The following is an 18,573-nucleotide window of genomic DNA, read 5'->3' on the forward strand; positions in this document are numbered from 1 at the left end:
GCCAATGGCCCATCCAGTCCAACACTCTGTGCCACACAGTGGTCAAAAATTTATACACACACACACACACACACACTGTGGCTAATAGCCACTGATGGACCACTGCTCCATATTTTTATCTAACCCCCTCTTGAAGCTGGCTATGCTTGCAGCCGCCACCTCCTGTGGCAGTGAATTCCACATCTTAATCACCCTTTGGGTGTAGAAGGACTTCCTTTTATCCGTTCTAACCCCACTGCTAAGCAATTTCATTGAATGCCCACGTGTTCTTGTATTGTGAGAAAGGGAGAAAAGTACTTCTTTCTCTACCTTCTCCATCCCATACATAATCTTGTCAACCTCTATCATGTCGCCCCGCAGTCGACGTTTCTCCAAACTAAAGAGCCCCAAGTGTTTTAACCTTTCTTCATAGGGAAAGTGTTCCAAACCATTAATCATTCTAGTTGCTTTTTTCTGCACTTTTTCCAATGCTATAATATCCTTTTTGAGGTGCGGTGACCAGAATTGCACACAGTATTCCAAATGAGACCGCACCATCGATTTATACAGGGGCATTATGATTCTGGCTGATTTGTTTTCAGTTCCCTTCCTAATAATTCCCAGCACGGCGTTGGCCTTTTTTATTGCAATCGCACACTGTCTTGACATTTTCAGTGAGTTCTCTACCACGACCCCAAGATCTCTCTCTGATAAGACATACAAGACCGATAAGACATATGGATGAGAACTGGTGGGAGAGGCAATTTATTGTATTTTTCGCTCCATAAGACGCACCTGACCATAAGACGCACCTAGTTTTTAGAGGCGTTTGTGTGAATTTTTTGCTATATTCGCTCCTTAAGACACACACACTTTCCCCCCCACTTTTTTTTTGGGGGGGGAGTGCGTCTTATGGAGCAAAAAATACATACTTACAAAGACAAAGTTATTTGCATATTCTGAATCCGCTAGAATTACTAGGCGGGGGGGGGGGAAGCTTTGAAGAGCAGCCTTATGCAGAAAAGGAGTAGAGGGAAAAGAAAGAGAGTTCAATAATACATATTGATTCAATAACCAGAAATATCATGCTTGACACCTACTTTGGAGTCGCCGGCAAGCTGGGCCCTGCCGCCTGTGCTCTGACCCTCACCGCCGAGATGCCCCTGTTCACCGCAATCTCACCCAGTTTCTCTCTGCTGTCCGACCTGATGGAGAGAGGACGAAGAGGAGCAGGATGAAGCACACTGGACTCCGAACGCTCGCAAGACCAAGGGCTGACGGCCTTCTCCCGCCCGCAGGCACCTGTGGAATTCTGACACAGTGTGGTGAGCACCAATGCAAAATGGCTGCCTCGGGAGGAGCGGCCAATGACAAAACTCCAGGAAGTGACATCACACAACTCTAATAGCAACTCTTCAACATTTTGGGCAGAGGCTCCGCTAAACAGGATGCCTTTTGAAATCAACATTGTTTTTAAAAAAATTTCGTTGCACGCACAAAGCAACAGTGAAGGCTCTTGGGCTGCGGTGGCCACTGTTGCTTTGAGGCGTACCTAAGAACATAAGAGAAGCCCTGTTGGATCAGGCCAATGGCCCATCCAGTCCAACACTCTGTGTCACATAAGAGAAGCCATGTTGGATCAGGCCAATGGCCCCTCCAGTCCAACACTCTGTGTCACATAAGAACATAAGAGAAGCCCTGTTGGATCAGGCCAATGGCCCCTCCAGTCCAACACTCTGTGTCACATAAGAACATAAGAGAAGCCCTGTTGGATCAGGCCAGTGGCCCATCCAGTCCAACACTCTGTGTCACATAAGAGAAGCCATGTTGGATCAGGCCAATGGCCCCTCCAGTCCAACACTCTGTGTCACATAAGAACATAAGAGAAGCCCTGTTGGATCAGGCCAATGGCCCCTCCAGTCCAACACTCTGTGTCACATAAGAACATAAGAGAAGCCCTGTTGGATCAGGCCAATGGCCCCTCCAGTCCAACACTCTGTGTCACATAAGAACATAAGAGAAGCCATGTTGGATCAGGCCAATGGCCCCTCCAGTCCAACACTGTATGTCACACAGTGGCCAAATATATATATATATATATATATATACATACATACACACACACACACACACACACACACACACACACACACACACTGTGGCTAATAGCCAGTGATGGACCTTTTCTCCATATTTTTATCTAACCCCCTCTTGAAGCTGGCTATGCTTGTAAGCCGCCGCCACCTCCTGTGGCAGTGAATTCCACATGTTCATCACCCTTTGGGTAAAGAAGGACTACCTTTTATCCGTTCTAACCTGACTGCTCAGCAATTTCATTGAATGCCCACGAGTTCTTATATTGTGAGAAAGGGAGAAAAGGACTTCTTTCTCTACTTCCTGACTGTTAGAGCGATTCCTCAGTGGAACAGGCTTCCTCCTTGGAGGTTTTTAAACAGAGGCTCGATGGCCATTTGACAGCAATGAAGATCCTGTGAATTTAGGGGGAGGTATCTGTGAGTTTCCTGCATTGTGCAGAGGGTTGGACTAGATGACCCCTGGAGGTCCCTTCCAACTCTATGATTCTCCATCCCATGCATAGTCTTGTAAACCTGTCATGTCACCCCGCAGTCAACGTTTCTCCAAGCTAAAGAGCCCCAAGCGTTTTAACCTTTCTTCATAGGGAAAGTGTTCCAACCCTTTAATCACTCTAGTTGCCCTTTCCTGCACTTTTCCCAATGCTATAATATCCTTTTTGAGGTGCGGCGACCAGAATCGCACACAGTATTCCAAATGGGACCGCACCGTGATGATACTGGCTGATTTGTTTTCAATTCCCTTCCTAATAATGCCTGAAAACACCCGCACAGCCGATAAGGTCTCCGATCGCCAATCGGAAGGCCCACCCACTTTCTCAAGACGCTTGGTGGGCGCCCAGAAAAGCACCGTGGCTGGTGCGCCCGGTAAGCCCGCCGGAGACCCCCGCGCTAGACCCTCCGGTGCAGAAAGATTCCCAGCTGTCACCACAGTGCCGAGGACCCGAAACACCCGGGGTGGATCTTGAAGTAGCCTTACCTCCATGCACAGACAGGCGCTGAGGGCTTAGTTTTCTTGGGCTGTCGGGCAGCGCTGGAGAGGAAACAGCACGGGGGCCTTTTCAGAGCGCACCTCCCCTTAAGACAGCTGCTCGCCCAGTCTGTTCTATTGCTAACGTGGGTCTTACCCGCCTACGTCTGCAAGATCACTTACCGTGCAGCTCCTGCTTTTGCAACGCTTATCTTTACGCTAATATTTTGACTCCGCTGTTTTACTGCTGCAAGCTGCCCTGAGCCTGCTTAGAGTGGGACACGGCCGGCCCGCCCACTAGGCAAACTAGACATCTGCCTAGGGCGAAGGCAGGGCAGGGGCGCCAAAATCGGTCTCCCCCCCCGCCCCCAAGGCAGATCTCTGGCTAACCTCCCCCTCCCTCCTGCCCAGCTTTTACTGCCCAGGGAACCTCTGCGTGCGTACACTAAAAATTTCCCCCAGTGGCAAGGGGGTGTGTGCCTCGGGGTTCTATCTCAGGTGGTAGAACCCCACACGCCAGCCCTGGGCAAGTATTAAACCAGGGCTTTCATACAACGGCCAACGGTGTCGAAGGCTTTTACACCAATCAGTTTCCTGGCTGGCAGCTCCCCTCCAAGCTTTGGACTTGACAAGGGGCTTGAGCACGACACTGACAACACTCCAGCCCCCGTTCAAGCAAGCAGCGACGCCTCTCTGCCACTTTCCCACCAACGTACATCTTCGGTTTCTTTGCAGGGGGAGCGTCCTGTTTGTTAGCCAGGGCGCTGGCGCATCTTTCCGCTCTGTTCTTGGTCGCCACTCGGTGTGGAGTGTTCTTTCGCTGGCCCGAGAGCCTTCTGGCTACCCTGCGGGAAAAGAACATAAGCGAAGCCATGTTGGATCAGGCCAATGGCCCATCCAGTCCAACACTCTGTGTCACAGAAGAACACAAGAGAAGCCCTGTGGGATCAGGCCAGTGGCCCATCCAGTTCAACACTCTATGCCACATAAGAACATAAGAGAAGCCATGTTGGATCAGGGCAGTGGCCCCTCCAGTCCAACACTCTGTGTCACAGAAGAACACAAGAGAAGCCCTGTGGGATCAGGCCAGTGGCCCATCCAGTTCAACACTCTATGCCACATAAGAACATAAGAGAAGCCATGTTGGATCAGGGCAGTGGCCCCTCCAGTTCAACACTCTGTGTCACAGAAGAACACAAGAGAAGCCCTGTGGGATCAGGCCAGTGGCCCATCCAGTTCAACACTCTATGCCACATAAGAACATAAGGGAAGCCATGTTGGATCAGGCCAGTGGCCCCTCCAGTCCAACACTCTGTGTCACAGAAGAACACAAGAGAAGCCCTGTGGGATCAGGCCAGTGGCCCATCCAGTTCAACACTCTATGCCACATAAGAACATAAGAGAAGCCATGTTGGATCAGGGCAGTGGCCCCTCCAGTTCAACACTCTGTGTCACAGAAGAACACAAGAGAAGCCCTGTGGGATCAGGCCAATGGCCCATCCAGTTCAACACTCTGTGTCACATAAGAACATAAGAGAAGCCATGTTGGATCAGGGCAGTGGCCCCTCCAGTTCAACACTCTGTGTCACAGAAGAACACAAGAGAAGCCCTGTGGGATCAGGCCAGTGGCCCATCCAGTTCAACACTCTATGCCACATAAGAACATAAGAGAAGCCATGTTGGATCAGGGCAGTGGCCCCTCCAGTTCAACACTCTGTGTCACAAAAGAGCATAAGAGAAGCCCTGTTGGATCAGGCTAATGGCCCCTCCAGTCCAACACTCTGTGTCACATAAGAACATAAGAGAAGCCTTGTTGGATCAGGCCAATGGCCCATCCACTCCAACACTCTGTGTCACATAAGAGAAGCCCTGTTGGATCAGGCCAATGGCCCCTCCAGTCCAACACTCTGTGTCCCATAAGAGAAGCCCTGTTGGATCAGGCCAGTGGCCCCTCCAGTCCAACACTCTGTGTCACATAAGAGAAGCCCTGTTGGATCAGGCCAGTGGCCCCTCCAATCCAACACTCTGTGTCACATAAGAACATAAGAGAAGCCCTGTTGGATCAGGCCAGTGGCCCCTCCAGTCCAACACTCTATGTCACATAAGAACATAAGAGAAGCCCTGTTGGGTGAGGCCAATGGCCCATCCAGTCCAACACTCTGTGTCACATAAGAACATAAGAGAAGCCCTGTTGGGTAAGGCTGATGGCCCATCTAGTCCAACACTTTATGTCACATAAGAACAGAAGAGAAGCCCTGTTGGGTCAGGCCGATGGCCCATCCAGTCCAACACTCTGTGTCACATAAGAACACAAGAGAAGCCCTGTTGGATCAGGCCAGTGGCCCATCCAGTCCAACACTCTGTGTCACATAAGAACATAAGAGAAGCCCTGTTGGATCAGGCCAGTGGCCCCTCCAGTCCAACACTCTGAGTCACATAAGAACATAAGAGAAGCCCTGTTGGATCAGGCCAGTGGCCCCTCCAGTCCAACACTCTGAGTCACACAGTGGCCAGAATTCATTGGCGATACAGAGCAGTGCCAATTAAAATACTTCATTCCATGGTGAGCCTGCCTGAGGAAGGATTGATTTCGAAAGTGGTCTGCTTACAGCCACAGCTGTGTTGGAAACGCAGTCACACCCGTTTGGGATAGAAGAGGATGACTGCAGATTTATACCCTGCCCTTCTCTCTGAATCAGAGACTCAGCCCGGTGTACAATCTCCTCTATCTTCTCCCCCCACAACAGATATCCTGTGAGGTTGGTGGGGCTGAGTGGGGGAGCCAGCCGCAAAATGGCGGCCAGAGCTTACTGTATGGCTCTCCACGACTCCCTCTAGAAGAAGACTGCAGCTTTATACCCCACCCTTCTCTCTGAATCAAAGACTCAGAGCGGCTTAAAATCTCCTTTATCTTCTCCCCCTACAACAGACACCCCGTGAGGTGGATGGGGCTGAGAGAGCTCTCCCAAAAGCTGCCATTTCAAGGACATAGCAAGAGCTATGGCTGACCCAAGGCCATTCCAGCAGCTGCAAGTGGAGGTGTGGGGAGTCAAACCTGGTTCTCCCAAATAAGAGGAAGAGGAGACGATGATGATATTGGATTTATACCTCACCCTCCACTCTGAATCTCAGTCTCAGAGAGGACACAATCTCCTTTACCTTCCTCCCCCACAACAGACACCCTGTGGGTTGGTGGGGCAGAGAGACCTCTGACAGAAGCTGCCCTTTCAAGGACAACTCTGTGAGAGCTACGACTGACCCAAGGCCATTCCAACAGCTGCAAGAGGAGGAGTGGGGAATCAAACCCGGTTTCCCCAGGTAAGAGTCCATGAGCTTCACCACTACACCAAACTGGCTCTCTCAAAGGGATACACTCAGCAGGCTGCTCACGGAGGATGGGAAAGGCAGCCCCTCCCTGAATCACAGCCCCTCCTTGGGAGGTGGTGGGCTCTCCTCACTTGGAGGTTTTTCAACAGAGGCTGGATGGCCATCTGACAGCAATGAAGATCCTGGGAATTTAGGGGGAGGTGTTTGTGAGTTTCCTGCATTGTGCAGGGGGTTGGACTAGATGACCCTGGAGGTCCCTTCCATCTCTAGGATTCTATGATTCCTCCCTTCCTTCCTCCCTTCCAGGCTTCCTAGGGAGGTACTGGGCTCTCCTTCCTTGGAAGTTTTTCAACAGAGGCTAGATGGCCATCTGACAGCAATGAAGATCCTGTGAATTTAGGGGGAGGGGTTTATGAGTTTCCTGCATTGTCCAGGGGGTGGGATTAGATGACCCTGGAGGTCCCTTTCAACTTTAGGATTCTATGAAAGCCGCCCCCCCCCGGGGGAGGGGGCAAGAGAGAGGGACATTGACAGAAGAGAAGCACTCCTACCTTCCTGGTGCCCTCTTAGGAGCAGCAGCGTTGTTTGACTTCGTATGCCACTCTGACACGGAAACAACCAAATTCGGTGGTATCCTATATGGCCCTTCAGGCACATGGTTTTCACTGGGAGATTCATCTAAAAGGGCAGTGGGGGGGGGGGGCAGAGAAACAGACGTCATTGCATAAGAATGCTAGCATGATAAAACACCCTGGAAGAGAAGGAAGCTGTTAAAAAATACTCCAATACACTGTATTTTGTGAACAGGCAAAACTCACAAGAACAGCTGACGAGCCCTGCTGGATCAGACCAGGGAGGGTCCATCAAGTCCAGCCTCCTGGTTTCACACAGTGGCCACCCAGTTCCTCTGGAGAGCCAAAAACAGGGCAGAGAGGCCCAGGCCTTCATAAGAACATCAGAAGAGCCCTGCTGGATCAGACCAGTGAGGATCCATCTAGTCCAGCCTCCTGCCTCACACAGTGGCCAGCCAGTTCCTCTGGAGGGCCAACAACAGGGCAGAGAGGCTGAGGCCTTCATAAGAACATCAGAAGAGCCCTGCTGGATCAGACCAGTGAGGGTCCATCTAGTCCAGCCTCCTGCCTCACACAGTGGCCAGCCAGTTCCTCTGGAGGGCCAACAACAGGGCAGAGAGGCTGAGGCCTTCATAAGAACATCAGAAGAGCCCTGCTGGATCAGACCAGTGAGGGTCCATCTAGTCCAGCCTCCTGTCTCACATAGTGGCCAACCAGTTCCTCTGGAGGGCCAACAACAGGGCAGAGAGGCCGAGGCATTCATGAGAACATCAGAAGAGCCCTGCTGGATCAGACGAGTGGTCTAATCCAGAGCCTCCCCTGATGTTGCCTCAGCACTGGGATTGAGGTTGACTGTCTCTGAACATGGAGGTTCCCTTTAGAATATATGTTTAGTCTGAAGAGGAGGCAGCTGAGAGATGACAGGATCACCATCTTCGAGGCCTTGAAGGGCTGTCCTATAGAAGATGGTGCAGAATTGTTTTCTGTTGCCTCAAAATGGTGGAACAGAGTTTTCACACAAACATTACGAACTTCTTGCCAGATGTGGAGAAACGCCATTTTAGTCAGTGGTGGTGCTTCATTTGGCAGGGGTCAGTAAATCCCTCAGCAGGCGTTGTAGCCTTCCCCTCACTCCCCCCTCCCTTCCAGAGCCAAACCAACAACGCTAGGGGGAAAATCTCCTAGAGAGGCAGGAAGTGCTTTTGTTCTTGGCATGTGTGTTAGCAGGAAGAGGAGGCAGTTGGAAGCCAGCGCTGGAGCGAGCATGTGGTGAGCAATGGAGGCTCCTGCCTGGGAGGGCCCAGGCAGGCAGACTAAGTAAGTAATTCACAAGACAGGGCAAGTTTAGATCAGGGCCAGCAGGATGCGTTTATAATCAACTTTTCTTTGTTATGCTGTGTGCTGTACGGGTGCTGTGCTGTGTTAACTTTTTAAATGCAACTGTTTTTGTTTTGTTTTTCTTTTCCTATCTTTTTCCCTTTTTAAATAAATATATTTTTACTGTTTAAATGCTGGCAGTCAAACTCTGTACCACATAGATCCCCAGACCGCTTTAGACCACGCTGTGTTAAGAAGGGGGCCCCAGGTGAAGGGGGGAAGGCATGCAGTTGGATAAGGTGCCAATCCTCCAGGGGTGCCCCAAAGAAGCGCTGAGGTCTCTGTGAAACCCAAGTGCAGGGTGGCAGAGGACCTGGAGGCCGGGCCTCACAGCTGGAGAGGGGGATTGGGAGTCCTGTTCCTCTCAATCTGAACCCCGGGACTGAGCAGGTGGTGGCAGCGAGCCCAAGGGGCAGGAGGAGAAATAGCTCCCTCCAGGAGTTGGCGACTCCATAGGGAGCTGACGGGACCGGGTCTGAAGGCAGAATCGGGCCGGTTCCGCCACACCAGAGAAAAAGACTGCAGATTTATACCTCGCCCTTCTCCCTGAATCAGAGTCTCAGAGCGGCTCGCAATCTCCTTCCCCTTCCTCCCCCACAACAGACACCCTGTGAGGTAGATGAAGATATTGGATTTATATCCCGCCCTCCACTCTGAAGAGTCTCAGAGCGGCTCACAAGCTCCTTTCTGTTCCTCTCCCACAACAGACACTCTGTGAGGTGGGTGGTGCTGAGAGGGCTCTCCCAGCACCTGCCCTTTCAAGGACGACCTCTGCCAGAGCTATGGCTGACCCAAGGCCATCCCAACGGCTGCAAGCAGAGGAGTGGGGAATCAAACCCGGTTCTCCTGGATAAGAGAGCTCTGGCTGACCCAAGGCCATTCCAGCAGCTGCAAGTGGAGGAGTGGGGAATCAAACCCGGTTCTCCCGGATAAGAGAGCTCTGGCTGACCCAAGGCCATTCCAGCAACTGCAAGTGGAGGAGTGGGGAATCAAACCCGGTTCTCCCAGATAAGAGAGCTCTGGCTGACCCAAGGCCATTGCAGCAGCTGCAAGTGGAGGAGTAGGGAATCAAACTCAGTTCTCCCAGATAAGAGAGCTATGGCTGACCCAAGGCCATTCCAGCAGGTGCAAGGGGAGGAGTGGGGAATCAAACCCGGTTCTCCCGGATAAGAGAGCTCTGGCTGACCCAAGGCCATTCCAGCAGCTGCAAGTGGAGGAGTGGGGAATCAAACCCGGTTCTCCTGGATAAGAGAGCTCTGGCTGACCCAAGAACATTCCAGCAGCTGCAAGTGGAGGAGTGGGGAATCAAACCCGGTTCTCCCGGATAAGAGAGCTCTGGCTGACCCAAGGCCATTCCAGCAACTGCAAGTGGAGGAGTGGGGAATCAAACCCGGTTCTCCCAGATAAGAGAGCTCTGGCTGACCCAAGGCCATTGCAGCAGCTGCAAGTGGAGGAGTAGGGAATCAAACTCAGTTCTCCCAGATAAGAGAGCTATGGCTGACCCAAGGCCATTCCAGCAGGTGCAAGGGGAGGAGTGGGGAATCAAACCCGGTTCTCCCGGATAAGAGAGCTCTGGCTGACCCAAGGCCATTCCAGCAGCTGCAAGTGGAGGAGTGGGGAATCAAACCCGGTTCTCCCAGGTAAGAGAGCTCTGGCTGACCCAAGGCCATTCCAGCAGCTGCAAGGGGAGAAGTGGGGAATCAAACCCGGTTCTCCCAGGTAAGAGAGCTCTGGCTGACCCAAGGCCATTCCAGCAGCTGCAAGCGGAGGAGCAGGGAACCAAACCCGGTTCTCCCAGAAAAGAGTCTGCACACTTTACCACTACGCCAAACCGGCTCTCGAAGCTAGAAGGCGGTCCTAGAGCCACCAACCGCAAGGCTGGAATTGGGCTTATAGGGCCTGGAAGCTCCCAGTCGCCCCAAGGTCAGATGTGACTGCAGGGCAGGCTCAGAAAAGTCAATTCCAGGGCCAGTCGAGACCACATCCAGGCAGCTGCTCTGGCTCCCCTGGAAAGAGTGGCCGTCTAGAATCCAAAGGACCCACCAGCTGGGATCCCTCTCTTACCCAGCCCCTGCCCATTTCGGTTCGTTATCCCAAAAAAAGGTCAGCTTGCGGCGCCAGGTTTGGAGGAGAGAAGAGCCAAAGGTCATCTCCCGGAAGTTGCCGCAGGAATGAGAGAAGGGGAGAGGGTTTCTCCGGACGGGGGAGACTTACCGCATTTCACCATCGGCGAGACGACCGCGCGTGGGACGTTAGCTCTCAACGGGGCTGCTTTGGGGAAGATCTCGGCCGCTGCCACAGCCGCATCCGAGCCGGGGGTGTTCAACAGGCCTGCTTTGTGATCTGCAAAAATCAGGCGAATGCAAAGCCCAGCTGTCTATGCTTGTAGCCACCGCCCCCTCTGGAGGCAGTGAATTCCGTGTGGGAATCCCCCTTTGGGTGAAGGAGGACTTCCTTTGATCCGCTGCAACCCGACTGCTCAGCAATTTCACGGAGTGCCCATGAGTTAAAAGGATCCCTTGTAATTCAAAGTTATCCAGGGTTCTGAAAGGTTAACACCATAAGAACGTAAAAGAAGCCGTGTTGGATCAGGCCAATGGCCCATCCAGTCCAACACTCTGTGTCACACAGTGGCCAAAAAACCCAGAGGCCATCAGGAGGTTCATCAATAGGGCCAGGACACTAGAAGCCCTCCCACTGTGCCCCCCCAAGCACCAAGAATATAGAGCATCACTGTCCAAGACATAAGAACATAAGAGAAGCCATGTTGGATCAGGCCAATGGCCATTCCAGTCCAAGACTCTGTGTCACATAAGAACATCAGAGAAGCCCTGTTGGATCAGGCCAATGGCCCCTCCAGTCCAACACTCTGTGTCACATAAGAACATAAGAGAAGCCATGTTGGATCAGGCCAGTGGCCCCTCCAGTCCAACATTCTGTGTCACATAAGAACATAAGAGAAGCCCTGTTGGATCAGGCCAGTGGCCCCTCCAGTCCAACACTCTGTGTCACATAAGAGAAGCCATGTTAGATCAGGCCAGTGGCCCCTCCAGTCCAACGCTCTGTGTCACATAAGAATATAAGAGAAGCCATGCTGGATCAGGCCAATGGCCCATCCAGTCCAACACTCTGTGTCATATAAGAGAAGCCCTGTTGGATCAGGCCAATGGCCCCTCCAGTCCAACACTCTGTGTCACATAAGAACATCAGAGCAGCTATATTGGATCTGGCCAATGGCCCATCCAGTCCAACACTATGCGTCACATATTGGCCAAAAAAACCCAGGTGCCATCAGGAGGTCCACCAGTGGGGCCAGGACACTAGAAGCCCTCCCACTGTGCCCCCACCAAGCACCAAGAATACAGAGCATCACTGCCCCAGACAGAATTCAAACAATACGTTGTGGCTAATAGCCACTGATGGACCTCTGCTCCATATTTTTATCCAATCCCCTCTTGTAGCTGTCTGTGCTTGTAGCCGCCACCACCTCCTGTGGCAGTGAATTCCACGTGTTAATCACCCTTTGGGGGAAGAAGGACTTCCTTTTATCCGCTCCAACCTGACTGCTCAGCAATTTCATTGAATGTCCACCAGTTATTGTATTGTGAGAAAGTTCTTGTATTCTCTACTTTCTCCATTCCATGCATGTTTTTGGACATATTTTTGTCTCACTGCTCCTTGACAGCAGCTCAGGACAGCAGGCAGAGTTTCCCTCCTGCGCTTCACTGCATCTGTGCCATGACCCCCAGACACCCTGTAGCTACACAGAAGCGGGAAAGAGCCAGGATTTTAGACCCGGGTTAGAACGGATAAAAGGAAGTCCATCTTCACCCAAAGGGTGATTAGCACATGGAATTCACTGCCACAGGAGGTGGCAGCGGCTACAAGCATAGCCAGCTTCAAGAGGGGATTGGATCAATATCTGGAGCAGAAGTCTATCAGTAGTTATTAGCCACAGCATATTGCTGGAACTCTCTGTCTGGGGCAGGGATGCTCAGTATTCTTGGGTGCTTGGGGGGGGCACAGTGGGAGGGCTTCTAGTGCCCTAGCCCCACTGATAGAAGATATTGGATTTATATCCCGCCCTCCACTCCGAAGAGTCTCAGAGCGGCTCACAATCTCTTTTACCTTCCTCCCCCACAACAGTCACCCTGTGAGGTGGGTGGGGCCGGAGAGGGCTCTCACAGCAGCTGCCCTTTCAAGGACAACCTCTGCCAGAGCTATGGCTGACCCAAGGCCATGCTAGCAGGTGCAAGTGGAGGAGTGGGGAATCAAACCCGGTTCTCCCAGATAAGAGTCCGCACACTTTACTACTACACCAAACCGGCTCTCCTCCAAACAGCACCTGGGGACCTCCAAACAGCACCTGGGGTTTTTTGGCCACTGTGTGACACAGTGTTGGACTGGATGGACCATTGGCCTGATCCAACAGGGCTTCTCTTATGTGACACAGAGTGTTGGACTGGATGGGCCATTGGCCTGATCCAACAGGGCTTCTCTTATGTGACACAGAGTGTTGGACTGGAGGGGCCAATGGTCTGATACAACATGGCTTCTCTTATGTCTGGAGCAGTGATGCTCTTTATTCTTGGTGCTTGGTGGGGGCACAGTGGAAGGGCTTCTAGTGGACCTCCTGAAGGCACCGGGGTTTTTTTGGCCACTGTGTGCCACAGAGTGTTCGACTGGATGGGCCATTGGCCTGATCCAATACGGCTTCTCTTATTTCTGGATCAGTGATGCTCTGTATTCTTGGTGCTTGGGGGGGGGGGGACAAAATGGGAGGGCTTCTAGTGTCCTGGCCCCACTGACGGACTTCCTGAAGGCACCTGGGGATTTTGGCCAATGTGGGCCACAGAGTGTTGGAGTGGATGGGCCACTGGCCTGATCCAACATGGCTTCTCTTATGTTCTTGTGTGACACAGAGTGTTGGACTGGAGGGGCCATTGGCCTGATCCAACAGGGCTTCTCTTATGTTCTTGTGTCTGCAGCAGTGATGCTCTGTATTCTTGGTGCTTGTGGGGGGGGGGGGCAACAAGGGGAGGGCTTCTAGTGTCCTGGCCCCACTGATGGACTTCTTGATGGCACCTGGGGGTTTTGGCCACTGTGTGACACAGAGTGTTGGACTGGATGGGCCATAGGCCTGCTCCAACATGGCTTCTTTTATGTTCTTATGTTCCAGCCTGAAAATCCAACCTGGGCTCCCCACCCTTTTGGAGCCCAGGGGCAGCTCTGGGATTCTGACACAGCCACAAAATGGCTGCCTCAGAGGTGGAGCCACCTACAAAATGGCTACTGGAGCTTCCCTTCAGTCAAACAGTGAAGATGTTCATACTCGGAGGGCAGCTGTTGCCAAAGCAACTTCGGTGGTCCCCAGGAAAGGTGCTGGCAGTTGCCGTGTGTCCGCGGGCACCACGCCGGGGACCCCTGCTGTAATCACAACTCCCACGCTTACTGGAAGGGAAAGAGCCCCTCTCGGTGCTTACCAAACCAAGCATCCATGCCGTCCTCCTCCTTCAGCTCCCTGAAGTTCATAAAGGTATCTGGGGCATCATACGAGTAGGTACCCTGAGACATTATCACCTCGACTGCTGGAGCCTCGGCGTGCGAACCTGAAACAAGAGGGAGAGTACGTGTTGGCAAGTTCAGGCAAGCCAGCCTTCATTTATGAAGATGAAGGAAATGAAGAAGAAGATGAAGAAAAGAAGAAGACAACGATGACTGCAGATTTATACCCTGCCCAGAGTGTCTCACAATCTCCTATATCTTCTTCACCCACAACAGACACCCTGCGAGGTGGGTGGGGCTGAGAGAGCTCTGACAGAAGCTGCCCTTTCAAGGAGAACACCTGCGATAGTGACGCCTGATCCAAGGCCATTCCAGCAGCTGCAAGTGGAAGAGTGGGGAATCAAACCCGGTTCTCCCAGACAAGAGTCCAGACACTTCACCACTACACCAAACCAGCTCTCAGTAGCCACACAATACGTGTGAAATAGAAGAAGAATTGCAGATTTATGCACCCTTCTCTCTGAATCAGAGTCTCAGTGGCTTACAATCTCCTATATCTTCTCCCCCCACTACAGACACCGTGTGAGGTGGGTGGGGCTGAGAGAACTCTCACAGCAGCTGCCCTTTCAAGGACAACACCTGTGAGAGCGATGGCTGACCCAAGACCATTCTAGCAGCTGCAAGTGGAGGAGTGGGGAATCAAACCCGGTTCTCCGAGTTAAGAGTCCCTGCACTTCACCACTACACCAAACTGGCTCCCCAGTTCTAGTCCAGCATCCCATCTCACAGTTGGAGATGAAGCTACACACAGAGTAGAAGAATCGCAGATTTATACCCCGCCCTTCTCTCTGAATCAGAGACTCAGAACGGCTTATAATCTCTATTATCTCCTTCCCTTACAACAGACACCCTGTAAGGTGGGTGGGGCTGAGAGAGCTCTCCGAGAAGCAGCGCTTTCAAGGACAACTCCTACAACAGCTAGGGCTGACCCAAGGCCATTCCAGCAGCTGCAAGTGAAGGAGTAGGGAATCAAACCCGGTTCTCCCAGACAAGAGTCCATGCACTTCACCAGCACACCAAACTGGCTCTCAGTTTAGATCCGGCCTGGAGAATCCCCCCCCCTCCTTGCAGGTGGAGAGAAAATACTACAACTGCATAGTATTGAGAATCCCCAGATATTTTTATAGCTGGAGGGAGGAACGGGGTCGGGGTCAGCGAACAGAGAGGTCGCCAGCCCAAATCCCACTTCAGCTGCAAACTCTTTTTACAGATTGAGGAAAGGGCCGTGGCTCGGAATATCTGCTTGGCCTGCAGAAGATTTGAGGGTCGACCCCCAGAGCCTCCAGTGAAAGGGATCGGGGGATAGGAGACATGAAAGGCCTCAACCCCTGGAGAGCGGCTGCCAGTCCGAGCGGGAAATCCTGACCTCAATGGTCCGAGGGAATGATTCAGGAGGAGGCAGCTTCAAATCAAATTACAAAACAGACGCAACAAGCCAGTGATTCTCAGCTGCAGGCCCTGCCTTCACAAAGCCGTTTTGGAGAAGATAACGTTGGTCATGCGCTTTTGACACAAGCTTTCTCGCCTCCCCGTCCATCTGCGGCGCCTTTCTCTGCCTCCGGTCGCCTCCAGCCAGATCCCAGCCCCAACGTCTACCGCGGTGTGACCATTCCTGTGCAAAAAGTAACCAACCCAGAAGAAGATGATATTGGATTTATATCCCGCCCTATCTCAGAGTCTGAGAGCGGCTCACAATCTGCTTTCCCTTCCTCCCCGACAACAGACACCCTGTGAGGGAGATGAAGATATTGGATTTATATCCCGCCCTCCACTCCGAAGTCTCAGAGCGGCTCACAATCTCCTTTCCCTTCCCCCCCCCCCCCCACAACAGACACCCTGTGAGGTAGATGAAGATATTGGATTTATATCCCGCCCTCCACTCCGAAGAGTCTCAGAGCGGCTCACAATCTCCTTTCCCTTCCTCCCCTACAACAGACACCCTGTGAGGTAGATGAAGCTATTGGATTTATATCCCGCCCTCCACTCCCAAAGAGTCTCAGAGCGGCTCACAATCTCCTTTCCCTTCCCCCCCCCCACAACAGACACCCTGTGAGGTAGATGAAGATATTGGATTTATATCCCGCCCTCCACTCCGAAGAGTCTCAGAGCGGCTCACAATCTCCTTTCCCTTCCTCCCCTACAACAGACACCCTGTGAGGTAGATGAAGCTATTGGATTTATATCCCGCCCTCCACTCCCAAAGAGTCTAAGAGCGGCTCACAATTTCCTTTTATCTTCCTTCCCCACAACAAACACCTCGTGAGGTGGGTGGGGCTCAGAGAGCTCTGACAGCAGCTGCCCTTTCAAGGACAACTCCTACGAAAGCTATGGCTGCCCCAAGGCCGTTCTGACAGGTACAAGTGGAGGAGTGGTATAGGAGAGACGTAGCCTTGGCTTCTGATATTCTTAGCTGTGTCTCACATCTTTCATCTGGCCCAGCATATTCGGGCATTTCCTCGAGGCCAGCTCCAGTCCTTAATGGATCTTTGCAATGAACACTGGGGTGGGGGTGCGTTTCTTGAAGTTTAGCTGCCTGCAGCAGCCCAAAGCCCAGAAGAGAATGCAAGCAGGAGAACTGGCTTCAGATAGGAGAAGGGATGAAATGTGGAATTTGCTGCCAGGAGGTGGTAATGAAGGCACAGTTTTAAGAGGGGATTTGGCAGATTCACGGAAGAGAGGTCTATCAGTGGCTACTAGCCATAGTGACTCAGATGGCGAGGGGTCTGGAGACCAAGTTTTAGGAAGAAAGGTTGAAGGAGCTGGGCACGTTTAGCCTGGAGAGGAGGCGGCTGAGAGGTGATAGGATCACCATCTTCAAGTCCTTGAAGGGCTGTCCTACAGATGATGGCGCGGAATTGTTTTCTGTGGCCCCGGAAGGTAGGACCAGAACCCATGGGTTGAAATTAAATCAAAAGAGTTTCCGGCTCAACATTAGGAAGAACTTCCTTACCGTTAGAGCGGTTCCCCAGTGGAATAGACTCCTTCGGGGAGTGGTGGGTTCTCCTTCCTTGGAGGTTTTTCAACAGAAGCTGGATGGCCATCTGACAGCGATGGAGATCCTGTGAATTTAGGGGGAGGTCTTTGTGGGTTTCCTGCATTGTGCAGGGGGTTGGACTAGATGACCCTGGAGGTCCCTTCCAACTCTATGATTCTATGACTCAAAGGGAATCCGCACAATCAGAGGCAATAAACCTCTGAATCTGGGCCAAGACGGAACATCAGGGGAAGGCCTCAGCCTCTGTGCCCTGTTGTTGGCCCTCCAAGGGGAATGGCTGGCCCCTGTGTGAGACAGGAGGCTGGACTAGATGGACCCTCACTGGTCTGGTCCAGCAGGGCTCTTCTGAGGTTCTTATGAAGGCCTCGGCCTCTCTGCCTTGTTATTGGCCCTCCAGAGGAACTGGGTGGCCACTGTGTGAGGCAGGATGCTGGACTGGATGGACCCTCACTGGTCTGATCCAGCAGGGCTCTTCTGTAGTTCTTATGAAGGCCTCGGCCTCTCTGCCCTGTTGCTGGCCCTCCAGAGGAACTGTTTGGCCACTGTGTGAGACAGGAGGCTGGACTAGATGGACCCTCACTGTTCTGATCCAGCAGGGCTCTTCTGTAGTTCTTATGAAGGCCTCGGCCTCTCTGCCCTGTTGCTGGCCCTCCAGAGAAACTGGTTGGCCACTATGTGAGACAGGAGGCTGGACTAGATGGGCCACTAGCATGATCAAAACAAGGCCTTTCTCATGTTCTTAAGAAGGAAAGAGACAAGGAAAGCAACCCTCACAATGGCCATGCGCATCCAGATGCTAGTTGTCGAAGGTCAGCAGTAGTTGGCTTAGTCCACAAGTTGGAAATTTATTAAAATACTTAGACTCCACCTCCGCTCTGGGTTGAAGTCTAATAAAGGCAGTGCAGAGGCATCTAGGTAGCGCTTTGTTCTGGTCCAGGAGGGCTCTTCTCATGTCTGCATGATTATAAAGAGCTCTGAAGACAGGGCCATGTGGTTAAGGGGGAAAAAACATAGAAACTGCAATTCAGACTGTACCTCCTCCAAAACAAAGAAGAACATCCAAAGAACCCTGCTGGATCTGAGCAGTGGTCCATCTAGTCCAGCAAAGTGTCTCACACAGTTGCCAACCAATTCCTCTGGAGAGCCAACAACAGGGCAGAGAGGCTGAGGCCTTCATAAGAACATCAGAAGAGCACTGCTGGATCAGACCAGTGAGGGTCCCTCTAGTCCAGCCTCCTGTCTCATACACTGGCCGACCAGTTTTTCTGAAGGGCCAACAACAAGGCAGAGGCCGAGGCCTTCCCCTGAGAAGAGCATCAGAAGAGCCCTGCTGGATCTGACCACGGTCCATCTAGTCCATCCTCCTGCCTCACACAGTGGCCAACAACAGGGTAGAGAGGCCGAGGCCTTCCTAAGAGCACCAGAGGAGCTCTGCTGGATCAGACCAGTGAGGATCCATCTAGTCCAGCCTCCTGCCTCACACAGTGGCCAACCAGTTCCTCTGGAGAGCCAAAAACAGGGCAGAGAGGCCGAGGCCTTCATAAGAACATCAGAAGAGCCCTGCTGGATCAGACCAGTGAGGGTCCATTCAGTCCAGCCTCCTGTCTCACACAGGGGCCAACCAGTTCCTCTGGAGAGCCAAAAACAGGGCAGAGAGGCTGAGGCCTTCATAAGAACATCAGAAGAGCCCTGCTG

General features: G+C 52.4%; 1 protein-coding gene across 1 annotated transcript in view; it reads right to left on the bottom strand.

Annotated features, from left to right (window-relative positions):
- The window catches only part of TPX2 (TPX2 microtubule nucleation factor), a 56,488-nt gene extending 42,582 nt beyond the window's left edge, over positions 1 to 13,906 (bottom strand). The window contains 6 exon segments of the mRNA XM_060230541.1: positions 1,080 to 1,184; positions 3,052 to 3,105; positions 3,759 to 3,887; positions 6,921 to 7,047; positions 10,533 to 10,661; positions 13,802 to 13,906. Of these exon segments, the coding sequence (XP_060086524.1) occupies positions 1,080 to 1,184; positions 3,052 to 3,105; positions 3,759 to 3,887; positions 6,921 to 7,047; positions 10,533 to 10,661; positions 13,802 to 13,892 (635 nt within the window). The 5' untranslated portion in view covers positions 13,893 to 13,906.
- Between the last annotated feature and the right edge of the window lie 4,667 nt (positions 13,907 to 18,573).

This window comes from Heteronotia binoei, chromosome 2, assembly GCF_032191835.1.
Source record: "Heteronotia binoei isolate CCM8104 ecotype False Entrance Well chromosome 2, APGP_CSIRO_Hbin_v1, whole genome shotgun sequence".
NCBI classification, from domain to species: Eukaryota; Metazoa; Chordata; class Lepidosauria; order Squamata; family Gekkonidae; genus Heteronotia; species Heteronotia binoei.